At 33.0% G+C, this 24,727-nt stretch overlaps 1 protein-coding gene across 1 annotated transcript in view; it reads right to left on the minus strand.

Moving 5' to 3' along the window:
• The window catches only part of LOC150098214 (furin-like protease 1, isoforms 1/1-X/2), a 469,518-nt gene that overhangs the window by 323,612 nt on the left and 121,179 nt on the right, over positions 1–24,727 (minus strand). Inside the window, 1 exon segment of the mRNA XM_090405967.1 lies at positions 22,540–22,662. Within this exon segment, the coding sequence (XP_090262093.1) occupies positions 22,540–22,662 (123 nt within the window).

Raw genomic sequence — 24,727 nt, forward strand, 5'->3', positions numbered from 1 at the left:
ATTTTCGGATGCTGCGCTGGCCATTCTTTTGTAATCCCATCACACAGTTTCCACCAGGGTGATATTTGTTACGACCTGATTTCTATATTAATTATAACGGTGCTTGTTATGTACTTCCTTTTGCTTTTTTAAAGAAAGTGATATCCTAACTACTGTTAGAATACCACTATTCTAACAGTCTAACAACAGCTTTCCTTCATGTTTTACATACAGTAGATATTTAGCAGGATTTCGTGTAAGCATGGGAGCTATCATAATTGGATGATTACTATGCCTATGCTACTGCTGATGTCATAATTCTTAAAATTCCAGGTATATCTAGACGGAGAATACAGGAGGTAATTGTGTAAAGTCCGGGACAGAATTCTCAAATTTCATTTGTACATATAAGTAAAATAAAATGGCTGTGCCTAAGCACATCATTATATACATACATTCTACTACTACAGAACAGCTGTACAGCACATCGATGTTACAAGACTGGGCTGAGCCACAAAAGCTTTAAGAATATCGAAGAACAAAAATCTTTAGATGGTCACATCTGTTCTTCAAAAAAACAGCAGTCTGCTTGACAGGTACTGGGTGTCCTGACAGACTGTTTTTCTTCCGGTCGGCGATTTCAAATTAGGGTCAGCATAATCGAACTAGAATTTAATGAATTAGACTACCAAATGTAACAACTGTTCAGTTTCAAATGACCGGGGAATCATTTTTGCCACTTGTTGCATAACAATCATAATATGGTGTTTCATATTACCTTTCGACGAATAATTTAAACCAAAGTTATTAATGTACGACAGAAGACACGTAAAAATACTGACTCAAAATATATATTAGAATTAAACATTATTTTAAAATAGACGTTTTAATAAATTTCCTTGACGCTTTTCTATTACAGGCTATAGTGAATATGAAATCCAAGAAACGCTCTTTTTTTATACGCCCGCTAACTAAAGTTTTTACTTCCATGCCTTCTGCAAATCTTGAATGTTAATGTAATTGGATTAAACACAACAGAAGGTTGTCATTTTTCACTATTTATTAAGTTGTAGTTAATGCAAAAGGAAGAGAGTCGAAAAGAGTTGAAGAATAGGGGAGAATAATGCAAGAATTTTGAAACTGGCTGTAAAGGGGTGAGAGGGAAAATTCAGAGAATCCAAAAAAAATGGGGGGGGGGACTAAGAGGATAGGGACAGAATTACAATACAATAGGCCTAGAAAATGTGCAAAATACCTAAAAGAAGAAAAAGATAATGACAATAGTTAGAACACAGTATATTGATTTGATTTTTGAAGAACTGTGACAAAACATGAGCGAAAAAAAAAATATTCCAAATTGCGAAAGTAAAAATACGGCGACATAAATATTATTTAATTAGACAGATAAAATTGTTCCATGATAAAAAAAATACCAGAATGTGAAGTCAAACTGAACAATCTGAAATAATCCTGAATGAAGAAAATCGAAGATTAAAAAGAAAAGAGAACTAAATAAAGGAACGACAAGGAACAGTAATCCTTGTAGTAATCTAGAAAGAAGGTAAAAGAGGTCTTAAAACTCATGCGAAATTGAAAGGCTTGTTGACTAGATAATATGCCTAACGAAGTGTGGAAGTAGGTGCCACGAGTAATTGACAATCTATAGGATCTTAATTGAGAAAGATATATGTATATGAAATGTTTCGGGATGGAGAGAGAAAGGGTGTATCAATATCCGTTTATAAGAAGGGAAGGTGTGCAGATTGCAAAATGATAAAATTTTTATAAAAATTGTATTTAAGAACATTGGATAAGAAATAGATAAATAGATATTTTTTTATTTAACTTGAATAAATATACATTGGAAGATAGGCAACAAAAAGACTATTTACATATTATTAGAACATATACTCGTGTTACAGATAAAAAGGATTTTTTCTTCGGATATACAACAGAAAGAAGTCAAAAGATACATGAGTGGTAGAGAGGATTTGTCTGTTTAGTAAAAGAGTCAACATTACAGTACAGTTCAGTATCTCTCAGTTATCTTTCTTTCTAAATAGATAGATAGATAGAGAGAGAGAGAGAGAGAGAGAGAGAGAGAGAGAGAGAGAGAGACTTAAAAAACAGGTATAGTAGAACAGTTTGGATGTGTGGTGGTAAGAAGTACAACAGATATCATATTTTAATCGAGACGACTTTTATTTAATCGAGATGCATTTTATCCTTAAAAGTATGTTATCATTTGGAACCGAAAGTTCAATTATCAGATAGGAAACAGAATTTCCCGAAGAAGAAAATGCTACCAAAAACATGTGTGGCCGATAAGCGAAATACACTGGAATTTCCGCACATGACAAAATGAATAAGATTATGCCAAGGATCACCAGCAAGGGTTTGCTTATTTGATACTGTTTACAAGTAATCCAAAATGCATGCATTTTATCCTTAAAAGTATGTTATCATTTGGAACCGAAAGTTCAATTATCAATTATTAACATCCAAGTATTTCCTAATCACAGTCGAATTGAAACCAAAACATAGTGGACAAAAATTTTAAATCCTTATTTTGTGCAAAATAAGACTTGCAGCACCTGACAATGTCAAGTAAGTAACTGATATGAAATGTGTTTCCCATAATCAAGAGAGCTTGACCTGTATTATCATGGAGTACTTTTTTCATTTTTATTTAGATAGAGATCAACTCTTGGTATAGAAAAATAAAAATAATAAATATCAGAAGAAAATAGATTTCCAAAACACTGATAAAAATTAATGATAAATCTAACAACCAACAACAAGTAGTATAAATAAATAATCTCATCCCCTCTCCGCTATTTCTTACATGCTAGGCTCAATGTCCTGTCACAGCTAATAACTTGCTTCCTAAAAATCTAACTAATGCTCTGTCAGGGAATTTAATCCTATTCGCATACTCTTCTATGTCTGTCAAATGCAAGTATTCTCTGATATGTCTGTCATGAGGGATGAAAAATTCAAATTTTTTGGAAGGAAAAAAAATAAAAACACTCCACCTCCGTATGAAACTGGCTATTTTGCCTTCAGCTAAAGGCTCTTATAGGGGTTCTTGACGTCATACACGGAATTACAACTTAGGTGTTTCCAACCATAGGGAATCATTATCGTTACTGATTGAAATAAGAAGGCTATCTAATATAAAAAAAATTAGATCGATAACAGAGATGTAAAAGTATTATAATCAAGAACATCTGAAAGTAAAACGTATGTGATGAATTGATTTAGATTAGAACCAAAACAGTACTTGCATTTGCCTTCTTTACTTCATTTGAAATGGGAAAACAAAAACTAACATGATTACATAGCAATTAAAGTTCTTGTTTCAAATTTTGTAACAATCAAGGTAGGAGAGGATGAGTTTCGTTTAGTAAGTCAAATTCTATTTTGTCGGAAATTTTTGACACATTTTCATAATACTATTAATAACACAGCTAAAGTTCACGCGAAGAGCGGAGCATTGCTATGTATTTTATAAACCGAACGGCTAGAGGATCAAGATTCACTTAAAAGATAAACATATGGCTACAATGTTATCTGTAAAATTGGGAAGTTGAACTAAAGTACACCATTTATAAGTTATTATTAGATCTCTATGCCAATCATGGCTTGAACCAAGTATGTGTATTTGTATAACAAAGTTTGGAAATAGCGTTTCAATACTTGTAATTTTCTGAATGGAAAGAGTTGGACTGAATTGGACCGAATGATGGCAGAGACAACTAAGACTATGAGACCAGTATATTGCGTCTGCTAATGGCGTCTGTTTTTCTGGTCGGTTTGCGAGATGAAAATCCCAAGTTAATGGGAGGAAATATATACCGGTCAGGTATGAGACCGTCTAAACGCATCTTGTTGAAAAGACCCTTCGCGTCATATACAGTACTCGAACTCAGGTTTTTCAACTAAAAGGCATCGTCGTTAATGACAGCTATCTAAATACAAATAAAAGGATGACTACGCGCCAATTATGAGCATTAATGACTCATTTACAAACTTTTGCATCTTAAATTCAAGAGTGAAGATGATTGTCTTGCACTATAGAAGAAAATCTCATTGTCATTTGATATATGATTTGCCAACGTATACTGTATCTTTCCCCAAATAAATATCTCATTTTCTTCTTTCGGCAGATATCTCGAATGTAGGATAGGATACTGCTGTGGTACCTGCCGGTTCTACAGGTCTGTTTCTTAGTTCCTTGGTTCTATAATTTAGTAACACTATCATAAAAGAGTGATATACAGATTACTTTTTTATAAAAATATTGTACCTGTTTAAAGTTAGCTAAAATGTCGACTTAATATAATAATTTTATTTATGATAATTTACTGCATTTTTTCTTATTAAAGCAACTGTGGTCGAAAAAAACCCTTTTCACTCGTTCTTATATTTTCGAAGACAACGCTTCCTTGTTTAAAAAATATTTTGTAATCCAACAGTTCCTTTGAGATTTGAATTGCTATCATTCTGTCGGTATACATACTCTTCTGGCAGAAGAGTAGCAATTCAAATCTCAGAGGAATCATTACGGTAACGAGACTACTGGAATGTTTCCATTTTCTTAGTTCCCTTTAACGCTCCAGTAGTAGATGTTATCTCAGGAGCGGGCAATTTCCTGATATTTTCTGACACCTGTGTCTCTATTCCGGATCAATTTCCGTCAGCATCAAAGCTGATATGATCTACTTTCAAAAAACGGTAGAGAATGCAAGTAAGGTTCTCATCTTTATAGTATTTACGGGGGTGGGGAGCATATCTAAGTGTAATACTCTGAGATCAAGTACTTCAAATGATTAACGTTTAATCTTATAATAAGTTCATCCAATTGAATTTTTGTAGTATGAATTAATAGGCCAATGAGCTGTCAATCTCTTTAAGGAGATGCTACAAAACTTTTACCTGGTCTCTTTAATTAGTTGGGATTTAATTAATTAGTTTTGATGTCCGCTTTTTTTTGTAATCACAACGCTTGTTCTTATGTTTCATTCCATTTTATATATTTACTTCGATAGATAATTTCAGTGCTTCAAGATACTGTTTCGGTTTAGTTTTTATTCATATCATTTTTACTATCTACTGCATTCTTTCTAATGAGATACTCTGAATTTATTCGCTTTTCCATTTTTATTATTTCTTTTGACTTCGTTTTTGCGTTTGCTCTCAGCTGGCTTTATTATTTATTTTTTATTTTTATTTAATTTCCAAACTCCGCATGTTTAAGTTGCAAAACACTGATGCTGCTTTGACAGTAGTATTTCGAATAACATTGTTGGAGAGAATATTTAAAATAAACAAGAATGAAGAATACTTTAATAAAAATATTTATTATTTGGATGTTTTTTTTTCTTTTATGCTCTTATCTCTCTATATAATGAAAAACTTTCGCTTGAGACAACAGTTGAACATGGGGTAATATTTCCATGGAAAAACAGCTTCCGCTTTTAGTAGAATTGCATAGTACTACCTCTAAATTTGGTACAGCATTTTAGAGTTTTTTTTTTTAAGAAAAAAAAAGAGAAGAAAGTGCGGTTTTCTTGTCAAATCGCTTAGATTTTACTACTATTACTACATTTCCATTTCATATTTTTATATTCGTAGTATAATTAGGAACGTATTTTTTTTATTTTATGTTCAATTAAATATATATATGTATTTGTTAAGGATACCAAACTATTTTAAACCTGGTAAGTTTAAAATAGCTTGGTATTTTTAACATTTATTATACCCAATATAATCAGAAGTCACATGGTGACAATCAAATATGAGAAACAACGGCAACAAAAATATTTTAGTAACGATTCATCGATCTTTATTATGATTACTTCAGTCGACAGTCAGACATCTATTATCTTAACTTGCTTAGACATATTTTCCCATTATTAAATCCCAATCCAAAAGTGTGCACCTTATTTACGAATTCACGGACATTCGAATAGTTCCATTACATCAAATTAGCGATTATCTGAGTAGTTGTTTTCTTAAGTTAATTAGAACTTAAGAAAACTATTGCTAATTTGGAGTTATTGAATATCAGTCATTGTATATCCTGATAGAATTTGGATATTTCTTGGAATTCATGGAGTGGCCATCCTAGATGGACGGCCCACTAGTGGAAAGCCGATGATAATAATAATTATAATTATTAACAACTTGTCATTACAGCATCACAATCTCAGCCTCGGTTGCTTCGGCTGTCATTCAAACCAAACTAACTCTAATTAACAGCAATCCATCTTTTCAAATGGAAGAAATTAAAGGAGGAATGCTTCTTTTCTTTAATATATACATGTTAAAGATACCAAGCAATTTTATAAGCTAGGTTTTAATCCTTTTTTCACAAGTGAAGCAAACAGACAAATAAGTCAAGTTTGCGCCAGAACGTAGTTCAAGTCTGAGGCAACTCGTAGTCAAGGTGGAGGCTCCGATCACTTTCCTTAGTATTTCCTTGGAGCTTACTCCACCTTTACTACGAGTTGCCTCAGACTTGAACTACGTTCAGGAGCAAACTTGACTTATTTGTCTGTTTACTTCACTTGGGAAAAAAGGATTAAAACCTAGCTTATAAAATTGCTTGGTATCTTTAACATAGTATACCCAAGTTAAAAAATTTTCTATATATATATAAAAAAGAATAAAGTCCATTAAAAATTGAACAATCAAAACGTTAACGCTTTAAATACTATTTAATGCCAACGACGACAAAAGTAAAATGGTCTTCAGAAAGACGCTCTGCTGACCTCTTAATACCTTACTGAGGTTACGAAAATCATACAACAAATAATGTAATAAGGTCTTGTTATTTGCCACACACACACATATACATTCTCCCCAAAGGCTCTCTCTTGAAACCGCTGACAGCTGAAGACTTAGCTTTTCATTTGTGTGCCTAAGTCCCAAAGCGGATTAGTACAACAGCAGTAGCAGCAGCCTCAACTATTGTGAAGCCATGCTTTAAAGGATGTCGTTATAACAACCACTGAAAACCCCAGTTTTCCTCAAATTTCAGCGGGCAGTGAATGGGGATTTTTTTTTCCTTTCTTTCTTTCGTTTCCCACTTTGCTTTCAACAATCCGCCGACGTACCGCACAACACTCAGCCATTCACGGTGAGAGAACTCGAGAAAGCTTTCTGGCAGTGGCTGTCGCGTGCGTTTTTCGACAGTACAGAAAAGAAAAACTCATGATGTGAGTGACTTGCTTGGACTTTTGACAGTGATATCGGAGACGTTTTTTATTTATTGACATACTGAGAACCACTCCGCACTGCCTAGATGGAAACCAGGAGAAAAATCTGCTTAGACAGTAGTGAAAATAAAGAACTGAAAAAGTAATGGTCAGAATGTACAATAAATGCAACTATAAAGAAAGCGTAATCACAGAACTATAGGCGCTTCAGAAATCCACAATAATCTATGTGCAGATCCAAGATAAGTTATTCAGCTATTAACTGTTCTGTTAATGGTAATGTGTTTCAAAAAACAGACTTGTAAAGGTGATATGTGGTCGAATATACTACATTCAATTAAGCTGATTTCGTGTGGTCATTATTCCCGTCTTAATTTTTAATGTTAGTGATAAGAAGTTGTTCACGTGGTTCAAGTGTTGGTCAAAAATGATGAGTGTTGGCAATAAGTTCTTAAAGGATCGAGAGCGACAATAGCGTTGTCGTGAAAAAGAAGAAAACACGTGACGCAAATATGATTATTATTACTAATGGCATCAGCAATTAATGACAACAGTTATAATGATAATAAGTTTGAATGAGGGATAATGCTGTTCTTGTGAAAATAAATAAAATTAAAAATAAAAAAACCCGTATTCTCTAAATTAGAGCGCACACATTCGTTTTTATTTATTTTTAAGCCTTGCTTCCCGACTTAAAGCAATATTGCGATTTGTATTTTCCCTCTCCTCAATATAGAAATACCAGCCGATATTTCGACTCGTTAATTTGAATTTTATTCACCACTCTTTGCCAAAAAATTTCATTGAGTTAGTTACCATCTTGCACTTTTGGGTTCACTTTTGGGTTATAAATATATATGTGTTTGGGGCTGAACAGAACATAGATGCTCCCAGAGAAGTTTGTTCGTATACATGATTAGAAGAGAAAGGAGAAATAGTGATGATGACCGGTTTAGTGGAACAGCGCCCATGAAAATATTTATAAAAAAGACAATGTGGAAAAAGAGCGTTAATGGAAAAGCGATTGAAGGAAGTAAATAAGAGAAAGAGGTGAGGGGGGGGAGGTCATCAACTAAACACAGCAGCCCTCTTTTGAATACAATCAAGCATTCTATGAGGTTTTTGGTGCGCCCCCCACAAATTCAGAGAACTATATTCTAAGGTGGGTTGAATTTGGGATTTATAAAGTATTAGGAGTAGAGCAGAAGATAAGGAAAGTATTGTTTGGAAAGAAAAAGAATATCAAGTATTATGGAGACTGAAGACGCTATGAACATGATAGTGCCAGGACTGGCAACGTGAAATTCAACCCAAAGTGATATTAGAGACAAAATATTATCAAAAGTACTGAAGAACGAAGCATGGTCTTTCTTCAGAGAAATAAGACAGAACTGTATTTTGGTAACTTTAAAATTTACTAGCTTATCTCCAACACACTTGAGAATGGTAATAAAATCGGTGTTTAAAAGAATGGATATAAACTATCTTGAAGTTTGGGTCATTTAATCACTGAAAGGTTCCGTGAATTAAAAAAAGAAATGAAGTGTACGGTCATCAGCAAAACTATGAATAAGATTGGATATCAGTGAGAGAAGGGCATTGATGAATGGGAGAAAGAGTACTCGTGAAAGCATAGAGTCCTGGGATACGCCGGGAATGACTGAAAAATGTAATGGGAGGAAACTCACCGCCATGACACTCAATGAACGAAGTGGAAGCTGGCAATCAACTCACAACGACTGTCAAAGACCATAAGGTGGTCTTTGACAGTCTTTGAATAAACTGTACAGTCAAAGAACAAAGTCTTTGAATGGTAAGAAAGAACTTAACAACGCAGCGATGCTAGACCCAATCAAATGTTCTGCAATCACATAAGTTTCTCCAAATATTTCCAAAGCTCGTACCCAAAGGTAAGGTCAGATAGGAGATCTGTAGTGGAGAGAAAGAAAGAGAGAGAGAGAGAGAGAGAGATAAAGTGATGAAATCCATATGAAATGAAATGATCACTAATTAATTGGTGAGTCTCCTAGAAGCGAAGTAGTCCGCGGTTAATGACGTTTTGTTATTTTGAAACATCTTTCAAATTTGTAATTATTAAGTAAAAGAATAAGACCTTACTCATAGTGCATATTAAAAATCGGGAGTTATGTATGTATATTTTTGGCTAGAAATATGTATTCTAATTGTTTCAAGATAAAGACTGGCACTTCAGAGACGTTGTTAATAAATGAAATCATTTGTGATAAGAACTACAACGTACTTGATTTTTGTATACAGCGACGGATGACCTGACATTCATCCAGTTATCCTAAAAACCCATACCCTCACATTTTCATTCCGATGTTACTGTTCAATATCTTATTGGTATTAATTTAAAAATTGCAGTCAAATATATTATTAACTTTAGTACGGAGATATTAGACTGAAGTTAGTAGATAGCACCAACTTCATAAAATATCGTACTGTAACGTGGGTGTTTGTGAAACCATTCCTTAATGGAATCATGAAGTGGCTTGAAAAAGTACTTAGTTTCTTGAGTAGGACTCTAGAATTATGTAACTCTTAACTCATTCACAGTATTAATGTACTATAGGCGATAATACTTTTGTGGCTGATTCACATAAACAAAAAATATATAAATCCATCTTGTTTTTATTTTACCCAGATTTTAACTGTCATTACTGATATCATCCAGATCTGCAACTTTAACAGTACGATATGCAAAATGAATGTACAATATTTATATTATATACATCCGTATTGCAACGATGCTAGCAAATTAAATGAGCAGCAGTTACAGAGAATCAGAGCAGTAATATTCTTTCATGAATTAACACGAAAAAACACAAGATATAAGTAATACTATTTATTTAAGACCATATATTTCAGCGTGAACATTACAGGCCATCTTCAGTGGCGACAACAGTTAATTACAAAATAGAACGCGAACAATAGATGATTTGAAAAAGTAAGCGCCTCTGTTCGCGTTCTAATTTGTAATTAGAACTGTGATATTCAGGCTGAAATATATGGCCTTAAATAAATAGTATTACTTATCCCTTGTGTTTTTTCGTGTTAATTCAAGAAACCTCTCATAGCACAAGTATCTCTTAAACAACATTATTTAATTTTTTAGGAATTAAATTATCTTTATATAGAAAATGTAATTCTAAATACAAATTGCTAAAATTGTGAGGACAGCTCAGCGGATAATGGGAATGACGTGGAGGACACTGACTTGTAGAAGTAAGGATGTTATGGTTTTCCCTTGTATGAGGCTTTGATCAGATCACATATGGATTACTGTGCACAGATTTGGTCACCTGGTTTTCAAAAAGATGAAGATGTATTGGAAAAGACCCAGAGACGATTGAGTACGGTGGTTTCTGGAATGTTGAGTATGAAGACAGATTGAAAAAATGCAATTTGAAGAAATTGGCGGATACAAGGAGAGGATATGATCGAGATATGAGTATATAAGCTGTTAAGAGGTCATTACCATTAATTAATGTCGGGGAGGTTTTGCATAGAATGGGTGAAGACAGGGAAAGAACAAGAGGTTATCCCTGGAAGCTGTATAAAGAGTGTGAGCAAGTGGGTGAGGAGCAGGTTTTTTGCAGGAAGAGTGGCGAATGATTGGATTCGGGGAATGCATTTCCCAAAAGTGTGGTGAGCGCAGAGACAGTGAACATATTACGCGGTATGATAAACTGTGTGTATAACAATGGTCCTCCCACAATGAGTCTTTTGACTCCATGGAGGTTTTATAATAATAATAATAATAATAATAATAATAATAATAATAATAATAATAATACACTTTTATGTATTTTAGTAGTTTAGGATATAAAAAACGATTTTATGTGACTATTCTAACGTTATGTTTAACTTTTCGTTTAAATTTCTGAAAGTATCTACTTCTATCACATTAATTCTCAAGGGAGAAATCAGTTCACTCCTTCAGTTCGCTAGCCATCACTCTTTTCGTGAGCTTATTTTCTACGGATAGCGGGATACTTGTTTATATCGGTCTTGTTAAGAATGTTTGCAATTTTTTCCCCTTCGGGAATTAAACGATTTTATAAACAGAAACTTATGCATGTATTTCTTTTCTTACGTGAGTGGCGAAAATTTAGTAGGAATCTGCATTTATTGCAGTTGATCTAAAAACGTATACACAAATGATGCCATTCGAACAGATTGTCTACTAGATTTGGTCATAAAGATGCAAAAAGGATGACAATAGTTACCATTTCCAAACAAGTGAAAGTTTCGCGGTATGCGATTACTAACACAGCAGAAGAAACGAAAAATGGTCTAGAGGAGTTATGCTTTGCAAATTTTATTAAAATTCAATAGTAGCAAACAATCCATAAATGGATATTTATGTGGAAATTTTAAAAAAGGTCGTAAGAAAATTGATATTTATATTACAGTGCAGAAGGTAGCACAAAAAATAAGAATTACGGTAATTCTCATATAACAACATAGAGCGCGCAGCAGAATATATATATTTCAATATTTAGGATCATAAGCAGAAAATAAGAATGATAAGTTGCTTGAATTGCAAAACAAACAAACGGAAAATAGCATATAAGTGCAAAAAGGTTTAAAAAAATATGTTTTCCATATGGAAATATTCATACATGCAGATATATGAAAATCATTATTAGCTATCATCTATATGAAAAGGTTCTTATTTTTATGTATGAAACATGAAATATTCTCAAAAAACCTTGGAAACTAGGTGGAAATTTTCAAATATTATTCGCTATTAATTATAAAACTAATTATTATAAAAACAAACTAACGACTGACTTGCATGACTCTTCGTCAAATTAAATCATAAATGAAAATGAGAATATTAAGTAAATAGTTCAGTTGCAAAAGAAAAGAAAAATTATTTTGGTTAATTCAAAAGGTTCCTTAATTTCTGGAATACCAATTTCCATTAAACCTGCGTTACGTTTTACCGTTATCACAACGGAGTATACAGACAGTGCTGAGTTAATTTTTTCGTGACACATTCAAGTCAAATAAACAATTTATCTTAGATAAAAATAAATTCTACATATGCGTTTACATAAGAAAATACACCGCCATTCTCAACTACTCAGTCGCGAGGATAATGTCATATTTGGCCTGACACTAGTAACTGTAGTAAGTGTTTTTTTTGTTGTTGTTGTTGTTGTTGTTCTTCTTTTTCCTGGAAACTCGGGTTTTTTGCTCTCTCTAAACAGACACAGTATAAGCTTTGTAAAAACACAAAACTATCATCGGAAAAATCAATCAGCAAAGAAATGAAAGATAGAAGTACATACTATTGTCAATAAGATATTCTTCTTTACTAGAGTTAAAAATTAGATACACTGAAGACACAGCAGAATTTTCTTGTATTCTGAGGTTTTGTACATACACGCCACTTACAAGTATAATACTCTTTCGAATAATGAGTGTTTCTTAAAACTTCCATCACAAGCATCACTTTTTCCTCTCCCTTTCTCCAAATCAGCACGTTATGATTCCCTGGAGTAAAGTTACTCGTGCTTAGATGCATACCCAGAAATTTGTTCGCGACATTTGATAAAAATAAAGAAAATATGATTATTGTGAATGTCTTTTATTATATATCTTGCGCGGGGGCAATGATATCATTATTTCCCCCTATGTGAGGATGACTTCGACATTGCATGTAGTTTGCGACCATGGGCTGGGCCAGGTCGACCGAAATGAAAACTCCTAATTTCATTTCTTTCTTCTGAAACCGAAATATGAAACAACACTACCAATGTTTCACAGAAATGATCAATTTGTATATAAAGATAATCCCGTGTGTTTAATTTCCGATTTATTGACTTTTTTATTTGAATAATCATTGTATAAAATGTGCTATATATATACTTATTTATGTTTAATTGGAATGTATGGAATTACGGCAGAAAGCAACTAAAGCTATAAGTTAGTGTTTAATTCGTGTGTATTCTCCGGCAAGTTTGCCTGTTTTACGAGCCGAAAAGCCAAAGTTTCTTGTAGAGAAACTTTTACTATCTTCATATGAGACTGGCTGGTTAACTCACCTCAATTCAAAAGCCATTATAAAGGTTCCTTGACTCGTAGATGAGATTTGAACTTACGTCGTTCGAACAAATAATTAAATAGTGATAAGTAAATATTGATATTTACTTATTCCTGACTAATACCTTTATCATATTCATGCTAGTATTTGTGGGTAATATTGGTATTAATGTGTTCTTTGTATATATCTCCCATTTCTCTCTCTGCAAGAGCACAATAATCGCTCAACTCATTATTAGGATAGACAAGTTTTCATTTTCTTTTCATTTAATGAACCCTTCAGCTTCTATACTATTCATTATCAAGTTTATATTTCTCAAGTTGTATTTCTATAGCTGTACAAAAACGAAAATTTCTTGTTCTGTCTCCAATGGTTCCTTTAGCGGGGGATAATATAATTTCTTAAAATTGGATATGTTCACCGACAAATAACTACCTACCTCAGTATTGCTTTTGATCTCTCCAGGAATTATTTCGCGTGAAAGATGAAACACAGAAGCATAATGTTAATTTTTTGAATACGAACACACATGCACGCACGCACACACACATACACACACCACGCGCGCGAGTACTGCCTCTCCAGAAAAAAATCCTACATACTTTGTATCAGTATATATTCCCTTAAATATTCAATACAACAACCTGCTTTCGTGAAAATCGATATTTCACTACGAAATGGACAAAGAATGCGTTATTCACCAATTTCTAGAAAGTGCACAAGTTAATGCTAATTAGCACTATGAAAAAGCAGTAGATTGGCAAAGACTATGTTATCATAAAAATGCATAAAATGGTTGGAAAACGGAACATCTAGTGGAAATATAGCCCTTCAAGATAAATTTCTATCTTAAAAGCAATGACTTCTTTCAAAATGATAATACATCGATCCATCACATTACGCTGATCGGTTCATATTTGATATCTGAAAAAGATGAGGATGAAATCAATCATCATTGATAGCTAAAAGTCCCCATGGATACCAATCCAATTGAGAAGGTCGTACCTTACTTTCTCAGTTCACGTAATCTCCTGTTTATATGAAAACATAACACGTGGAGAGATGCTCAAAGCCATCATTACCGAGGAATAAAGAGATATATTATGGACAGGAGTGGCTTCAAAGCACTCCAAGTACTCCAGATACTGTTTAGACAATAACAATCCCTGCTGTATTGAAATTGAGCTAGTAATTAAGGCATGCCGAGACCTAAAGAATGTCGAATTAATATTTCTAATTTTCGCGAGGTAATGAACATTTCTATTTTAAAGACGACATTAAAGTATAACACAGATAATGTGGATTCGATTATGTATAAAAAAAATTACGTAATATCTGCTTTAAACAAGTGGATGCGATCTGATATGTCGCATATGACGGTTTAATAATTTGGAATTTAAATACATAAGAATTAGTAACTTTCTATTTTTGCCACAAAGCTTTTTTTTTTAACTTTAATACCGTGCTGTGTGTTTAGCATCTGAAAAAACATAACCGATGTGTAAAGTAAATTATACCTAATGAACTCAATTACGTGACAGCCAAAATGCTGCTGTAGCAGAAGGTTATTCAGGGAGTTCATATTCACTACTAAAAGACATTCTCGAAATACGTAAACGTAATTAAAATATTCCACAACTAAATAGCAAAGCTCTGTTTTTCAAGTAGGATATAGCCGTTTTCTTAACATTCAGAATGAAAAAAAAAAAAAAAAGCAATTTAAACGCGTAACGCGTGTCTAGTGAAAGCAAGCACTTTACGTAAAGTAGTCAAGCATGAGAAATACCGTGACTTTATGAAGATGGATGCTTAAACGCATGTATGATTCCAAGCCATTCATCATCGTAAACAGAGTCAGAAAGAAACCGCAAATGATATCTTGGAAAGAAATGTATTCTTTCTTAAGTTATCTGTTAACAGGAGTGGAAAACGTTATCAAGTGAGTAAGAATTACTGTATTTACGTTCGTATGAAATGCTTTTTTGCAAAAAGCAGTGTTAAGGAGCGCAGTCTAGAAAGTGTGAGTTTTACAAAATTTATAGACAGTGGCACTTTATTTGTTATAGAATTTATGAAGAGGCAAAGTCAACTAAGTTAAGAAATCTATTTCGATGTATGCTTTAATGTAAATTAAATAACAAGTCGGTTTCTCAGAAGATTTCAAGTCATTACTGAAAAGGGTAGCTTGTTAAAGTTAACATAATACAGACCGTAACATTGGAACTGCGTAATGCTTATTCGCATATAATACTTTTGTGACACATTCAGCACATATTGCAACGGTTAATTAAAGTTTTTTTTATCCTAAACATTTATTTTTCTGTTCTTTTTTTTTTCGGAAATTCCTACTGACATAGAAGTATACTGTACATCTAATGTAATATGCTACAATGCACGCCATATTTTTAATATTTTATTTTTAAAAAACGATTCTTAGAGAATCGCTATTATCAAAGGATTGAGCAGTAAGTTATCGCAAAATGAAATAGTAAAGAACTATGAAATATCATAATACTGAGTGTTGCGGATGGGTTTAACTTATACTGCAGCTACTGTCAAGTATTTAAAACACGCAAAATATTTGTGTGTTCAAGAAAGGAAAACGTTAATTTAGTAATAAATTTAGCTTAATAATAAATTTAGTAATATATCATTATAAAAACAAATTACTATGTGCATGCATGTGAAAGATATTCATACTGCCAACACGTGCATCTTTGGTACCATGGAAACTCTCGGCTAGTGAACCTGTAAAGTATGTCCTGATAATTGCATATTTTGCTTTGAAAAGTTGCTATGCAATTAAGCGTTAAGGTCTGTGTTATCAATATAGTGAAAATGTGTTACTCAATTCCATAAAGAGAACTATTGCAAAATTACATATTCATATCGCGATCGAAATCAATCGAAACAGGCGTTTCCAATATACATACTCCGAAAAATACACACAGTTACTATGGAGATTTCACAAAACTTTCATAGATTAAACATGCTAGATTTTTTCTTCCTAATATCCGATTTTTAGCATCCGGGAAACCAGTTCTGAAGTTTATAGTTACAATGATCATATCTCATTCGGGAATGTATCTGAGTTTTATTTTATTTATTTATCCCCCACCCCGCCACTTTTTTTCTTTCTCTCTCTCTAGCTAATAGCGCATGACAAAGCATCTCCTCAGTAGCAAATGCAGTCAGAGTTCTGAGAATGGTCAGTAGATGACAGAATAATAAACAGTTAGCCTGCAAAGCGACAACGTTATAAATCATGTTATCAAACTTGGGAATGAGAATGACATTACAATGAACACAAGAAACTACAAATTCGTGTCGGCGCCTCAGCGAATTGCAGACTCAGAGCATGGGTTTGTTTATATACACTTCATCCGGAATGTATTATGCCTCTATATTTTCTAATTGAAAATGTTACTGGAGTAGGTATATTTAAATATTTATTAATTATGGGTCACTTTTATTGTACCATACTTGACCTGACGATGTTTATATTATTTGCTTAAAACTTCTTTCAAAACAGACAAGCTTGTTCTGTCAATTACCGCCAGTCAGAACGTCAGAGAATCGATAAATTTTCTAGTCAGGAAAATTAGTTCAGACTAATTTATCACATTAGATAACTAGTTTCTAAGAGTAGTAAGAGTAGCGATATTGGTTTCGTAGCGTATCTACAGGCGCATATATTTTTGCATAACACTGTACATTAAAATTAACATACGCACTTTGTCAATGCTGGAATATTTCAGGTTCGTTTGGATGTGACATGGTGGCAATGCAAAAGTTCTTCTGCCATAAAATACACAAACAATCACAGTAATTTCGATTCAATCTGCTTAAATTAATTACCTCATTATAAGACAGTGAGAATTAAACATTAAATAATTCTTCTCTTCTTATCCAACACTGCAATTATACTGTTCAATATAAAACAAAAAACAAATTATTCAAATAAAAAGTTTTCTTCCATTAGATACATGTACCTTGTTGTAATTTCTGGTAATAACAAATGCAAAATGCAAACAAAGAAACAAATAAAAACTGATTCTAATAAAATGTCACCCCCCCCCCCACACACACACACAAAGGAAGAAGTGAATATATGCCTTTGGCTTTTTAAGGCTTTTTGGTTCGATAAATAAAAATAATAGTCTTATTTTGAAATTATTATATTCAAAACCATTAATTTTATTAATTTTGGGGGAAGTTGTTTGAATGTCAAATTATTCAAGGGCTTAATAATGTTTAACATCAAATTCGATATTTTGTTTTTTTAAAAACAAGAAATTTGACCATAAACGTAACTTATAGAGGGGGAGGGGAAGATGTTACTTCATTCCAAACTGCCTGCTGTATTGTTTATCAAGCACTGTTCTCTCTCTCTCTCTCCCTAGCTGGTCTGGTTTTTATATATTTCAAAAGGGAAAAAAAGCAGAAATACACCTATTGGAATATAGCCACCTGGAATGTGAGAAGTATCCACCATAAAATCATAGAACTGGACCAAGCACTAGAACAAATGTAAAAATAGCAGTAATTACAGAATCTAAAAAAAAGCAGAGAGGAACAGACGAAACTGAAAATTATATCTATATATACAGTGGGGTAAAAGCAGAAGAGAGAGAGAGAGAGCTAAATCTGGTTAATGATCTTTCTACATAAATCTCTTAGAAACAATATAATCCATTACAAGTTTTGGAGCGATAGAATAATAGACAGTCAAATTATATGACAGCAATTGGAACTTATGCACCTAAAGAAGGAAAAGAGGAGGACTCAGAAAACTTCTACATCCAACTGCAGAACATATTAAATAAGACCAATCCTAAGGATCACATTTTGGTAATAGGAGATCTCAATGCAAGAATTGGCAATAAACCAAACATAGGACCTATCGGAGAACTTAACTGTAATAGAAATGGAAATAGATTAAGAGATTTTACTATAAGCAATAACCTTAAAATAATGAACACCTTCTTGAAATATAAAGACATCCACAGCTACACCTGGGAAGCAAGAGACACAAGAAGCATTATTGATTACATAATCAGCAATATCAAAATGTCAGAAATGATAATAGATACAAGAGTATACAGAGGATCTGAAATAGAATCACATCATTACCTTTTAATTGAAAAAATAAAATGGGAAGCAAGATGGAAAACAACAAAAAAGCATAAGGAAAATAGAAATTTTGAATCTTTCAAAGTTAGACTTTTGGACGACAGTGGTATTAAAGACTTGTACCAAAAAAAAAAAAGAATAAAGAACTGGATGACAAGTATTAAACAAAATCAGAACATAGAAGAAGAATGGTCAAACCTAAAAACCATAATGATAAAAGCTGCAAAAGTAAGTTTAGGAACAAAGAAAAAGTGGAAAAGAAAAAGAGGCCTTAGGGACTGGGATGATGAAATTAAATGCATTATTGAAGAAAAGAAATAAGCATATAAAACTGGCTCAACCTAAAAAACAATAGAATCAAAAATCGAATACAGCAGAAAAAAAGCAATAGCAAAAGCAGCATGCAGGAGAATAAACAGAAACAGATGGAACAATTTTGTAACAAAATTAGAGAGAGACTGTACGCTCAAAAGACCTAATGCATATAAAATCCTCAATGAGGCAATGAAACTAGAGAAAAAGCAGATATTAATACCATTAAAATAGAAACATGGCAAAATTACTACCAAGATCTATGGTACGATGAAAACATTCAAAACAGAAAATTACCGTTTGTAAACATCTCTGATAACTTGGAAAACATCACTCTAGAAGAATTAACAGAAGCATTAACCCAAAGAAAAACAGGAAAGGCTCCAGGAGAAGACAATATAAACTTGGAATGTATCAAATATGCAGGAGTTGAATTCTCACTCAGGTTACTTAACTTTTATAATATGATCTGGAAAGAAGGAAAATGTCCACAAGATTGGACCAAAGCAATAGTTATTCCCATCTACAAAAAAGGACACAAATCTGATTGTAACAATTTTCGTGGAATCAGCTTACTTAGTACCTGTTATAAAGTATATGCAAAAATCTTAGCATATAAATTTAAACGTATAGTAGACCCAAAATTAATAGAAGAACAAAATGGATTCAGAAAAGGCAGGTCTTGCATATACTCTGCATTTACGTTAAAATTATTAATTGAAAAACACAGAGAAATGAACATAGAAACACACATAGCTTTTATAGATTACACCAAAGCATTTGATAAAATTATCAGAGAAAAACTATGGGAAATCCTAGAAGAATATGAAATACCAAACCAACTCTTTAGAGCCTTATATAATATATATCAAAGATAATAAAATATCTGTGAAGTACAATAATTCAACATCAAGCTGGAAACCAATAAATCGAGGAGTACGTCAGGGTTGCCCTTTCTCACCAATTGTATTTAATATATACATAGATAAAATCATAAAAGAATGGAAGATAACTAATGAAGGAGGATTCAAGATAAACCGTAACACCAGATTAGCTACTCTTCTTTTTGCTGATGACCAAATAATCCTTGGAAATAATGAAGATGAACTACAAAAATCATTATGGAGTCTAAATAATCTGATAAAAACATATGGTATGGAAATATCAACCGACAAAACAAAAGTCATGGCCTTCAAAGGTACTAATCCAATAAGAAGCAAAATAGTAATAAACAACAAAATAATAGAGCAAGTAAACACATTCAAATATTTAGGTTGCACAATGTCATATGAAAATAAAGCTGATATAGAACCAAAGATATCAAACGTTTTAAAAGTAAGAGGCATTATAAATAAAATTTTTAAACCAATTATGTACAAAAACACACACGAATAAGAATCTACAATACAGTAGCTAAACCAACCTTACTTTATGGCAGAGATATGGACAATAAAAAAGCAGATGAAAGAAGAATTGAATCATCCGAAATGAAATTTCTGCGCAGAACTGAAGGAGTCACAATAATGGACAAAATGAAAAGCAGCGAAATCAGAAAAAAATTTGAAATTACAACCTCCCTAAATGAAACAGTTATTTGCTATAGAGAAAAATGGAAAGAACACATACTAAGAATGAATAGAAGCAGAATACTACCTAAACAAATTCTAAATTACCACCCAAAAGGTACTCGATGTAGAGGAAGACTCTTAAAAAGATGGAATTGAGTCCGAACAGGCCACTTGGCCTATAAGCCTGGAAAGGAAGAAGAAACAAAACCCTTGTCATCTGCGTATGAGATCGACTAATTCATCAGCAAGTGAAACGCCTTTCTAAATATTCTTCGCATCTTATAACCCAACAACCAGCATTTTTATTTAAAAGAACTGCAGGTACCCGAAATGATAGAATGTATTCCTATATATTACAAATTGTCTTTATATTTTACTGTCCCTAAAAAAATTTTAATCAACAGTTAAATGACTACTGAAGCAAAATTAAAAATGCTGCTCTTATCAAATATATTATCTAACTTGAAGATAAATACAATCAAACAAGATAAAATATCAGAACATTTTCTGTGCATGCAATTTAAGTTGGAAATTACTGTAAAGTATGATTTATTCGAGATTTTCCCTATGACGGTTGACACCTGTTACACTTAGAAATGAATAACTGCTGCGTCATAAACACTCCTTCTTTAGATTTATTATCGATTGTGAAACCAACCCTTTTAAAGGTTACTGATATTTTGAAATCATTCCCTTCAAATAACAGGCTATACTCATCGTTAAATATATTCTATAATATTCATTTCTAGAGACTACATATATTAACGAACATTGCAACCTTAACGTTCAGTAGAGCAGTCAGAAACGATGTTGTCCTTGGGTTAGTAGATTTTTCATTTAAAGGCGAATTAGTTAGTTAGTCTCATATGAAAGTGGCAAGGTTCTTCCGAACAGAAACCCGATTTGTTCTCTAGGAAAAGAGACAAACGCCTGCGAACACACGCAAGTTACAGACATAATACACTCTCTTCAGATCCTTTTTTTTTTGCAATTTAAGTAATCTAAACAACACCTAACCTTGAATCGCAGTATTACAATTGTGTTTCTTGACTCAGTCATCATTGCAATATGTGGTGTGTTGCAGCAGAGAGTATATATATAGAGAGAGAGGCTGCATGAATAATGCAACATGTTCAATGGAAAAGGTTTCATTTAAATTCATTTAACAGTATCACTATAACATTGTTGAATTGTGTACTTAATTCTTTAGATTTGTTATTTAATGAATTAAAATTAGATCTGTTAGAATGGAATTCATAAATTTATCTTATAGGAGGCTTGTCTGTGTGTTTCTTAAAACTCTAAGCCTCAAACTCAAACGCTGCAAAGGGCCAGTCAATTAGATGTATATCAGACGTGGGTTGTATTCAGTATTATTCTGTGAACCAAAACATAAACTGAACTAAAAAAAAAGAAAAGAAAGGCTCTAACAAAGGCCCTTTTGTTGCCGGGCCTTTACGACATACGTAACCAGTTACACCATCATTTAAATTTATAATCATTTTTATTTTTAAATTTTAAAAATATAACAAGTTTAGAAAATATAAGTTCAATTACATTTTATTCATACTTTAAGAAAATTATTTAAATACATAATTTTGACTTACAAAAATAAAGATTTTTATCTACGAGTCCTTTTTTAAAATTTGATTTTGATCCTGAAACCTGACTTCTTTTCCTCTGTACTAACATGTCAATATCTGGGTTTTCGTTTCGTGTTGCAATATGAGGTATTGCATTTAATCTAGAATCTTTAATCCGTGAGTGGAACTTTGACTTAAGTTTCATAATTGAAAATAATTGCTCTCATTCATTGGTACTTCCAAAGATTGACAACATTTTTGCACAATAAATTTTATATTTGGGATATTTACTGCTGAAGTATTTATAAAAATGTGGTATGCCAACTTAGTTATATTTATTTTTTTGATGATAGAAACATGGTACAAAGAATTAAATAAGTTTTACTTTTGTTTAAAGCTGTCATAAAACATTTAGAAGTTTGAATTTTTCTGTTTTAATCCCCGCAGGATGTTAGAAACATTGATTTTTAGAAAAGAAATCATTAAGGTCGCGGGCCGTATCCGGCCCGCCAGTCTGCGATCCCTCTAAGCCATACTTAAGGAATAAAAACTAATCGCATATAGAGGTAATCCATTAAATGCGGTTTTTTTTTTGCCATTTTTAAACATATGGATTGCGCTTAAAGAGATGCAAACTAACCAGATTTAAAAATAAATGTACTTACGAGATACCACATCTGCGGCCAGCGAGGATCATTTAATGTAACCATTCCTGAAGGTGTAGATCGTTCAGGAAGGAAGTCTCTTTTTATTCTGCGTTTCAAAGTCTGCTGAGAAAATGATGTCACCTGAAATGAAAATACATCATATGTTTTTATTAGATATACGATAAATAAGAGTAGAAGAAAATGTGTTACTTAAAAGAGCATATATATGAAAAAAGAAACTTTTATTTATGAACCGGATTACTGGAACCAATTTTATTAATATACGAAATGATCAGATAACGTAAACGGCTGCGATTTTCATCCATTCAATAATTTTTAACTCTTCTCTAATAAACAGAGAAATACTCGCATGCAGCAGAGAATGTATTACGAGAATCAATTCCTAAGTCTCATTCTTTAAAATTAGTTTTCAGTTTAAATATTTAACCCAAACTTATGCTGTTCTATTAACTGAACTGCTCTTCAGAATTATGAGGAAAGGGAGACATCCCCCCCGCCAACAGAGAGAGAAGGGGGGGCGAGGTATTGAGGATATGATTATCAGGTATCAACTTCAAAACTGAATCCGTATGTCTCCTCAAATTGTACTAAATATTCTTGATTACTTCTTCCAATTACGGTCTTACAGTGACCTCATGATGATGATGATGGATTTTAATAATTAAAATTGAGATTGTAGTCGTTAGGTCATTTTTAAACTCAGGTATATTCTTTGAAAGACTGACGGCGGTGTTTTCATCTTGGAGAATTCCACTAGTGAATATTATTATTATTCACAGGCGAAAATTTTCAACTGGAATCATCCTTTCAACATGTACCGGTGTACACTCTCCTCTAGAGCTTAAAATATATATCATTACTATTCTAGTACTTGCCCAGTTTTTGTGGAAGCATGACAAGTAGCATTCGTGCTCCTATAGGATAGATTTCCACATTAATTAACTTTACACGCATTACAGTGTCATAAATTGTGATTCATCGAAAAGCGCGAACTTGTTCCTACTTAGCAGTGATTTGTGCTCATCAGCTGTTTGATATCCCATTTCTCACTACTCCAATGGCCCATTATGGCCAAATGACCTGGTTATTTGAAACTTGATTAGTGGTCTGAGAGGGTGGTCAATCCTATCTCCGTGGTATTATGGCTGTTAATTTAAGTGTATTTTTCTGATCGGTTTGCCTGTTTTGCGCAATGAAAAACAAATTTTTGGGAGAGAAACCTTTCCACTCCGATTGAGACTAATTCAGATGGAAAGGTTCTGTTAAAGGTTCTCCATATCCTAGTCAAGATTCGAACCCCGAGTCTTTAACACCAACGGACATCTTCAAAACCCGACTGAGCTATGGAGACTCCTGCTTTTGACAGTGGAGCAATAAATATGTCACCGGGTATGTGATTCATTCGACGGCAGCATCCAGTAATTAATTCGTGATATGATACAAGCAGAATGCTAATCCACTGTCTATGTAGTTTTTAATCTTTGAATATTAGCCCCCTCCCACACACACACAGGCCACAAATGCATTATGTGTGAACTGCACGAGTTCACCGGTTTATTCTTCAAGAAAAAAATCTCTAGTTTCCGACAAAATCCATTAAAAAAAACTGCGTTCCTTGCGTCCTTAGGGGTTGAAGCTTTTCCAACCAAAGAGCACGTGGTTCTTCCTGCTGGGAGTGATTAATTCATGAGACGATGATCGATGATCAAAGGACTGTTAATCCACCTTTTGCAGATTTCAATGGTTTGGAAAGAATTATGCCTCACGCTGGATTTCTCGGTTATCGTCTAGAGGCCTAACTTTTTATATAGTAAAAAAAAAAACAAAAAAACGCGCCATCTTTATAAGAAGACTGGCGTCTTTTTTTCACCGCCTCGAGAATATTACTGTTTTGCATCTGTGCCATCCGTGTTGACATTTACCACAGTTGCAATAATATCATACATGTCAAAGATATATGCTTTATTCTCATAACGTCGACTTATGTTTCTGGTTAATGCTCAGTTTCCTTAACTCACCTTTGAGCTATTTTAATTTATGGCATCATAAATGGATAATGTGCCAGTCTGGTTACCAGAGTAGACAGAATGCTTCATGTGCCACCAAAAAGCTATAGGTTCGGATTCCATAATAAGCTGGAACAATGTCTCAAGTATATCATGTTTGTTAACTGCATGCGTTCTTC

This window comes from Typopeltis vanoorti, chromosome 16 (genome assembly GCF_054136105.1).
Source record: "Typopeltis vanoorti isolate ZY-2024b chromosome 16, IOZ_Tvanoo_1.0, whole genome shotgun sequence".
In the NCBI taxonomy this organism is placed as follows: Eukaryota; Metazoa; Arthropoda; class Arachnida; order Uropygi; family Thelyphonidae; genus Typopeltis; species Typopeltis vanoorti.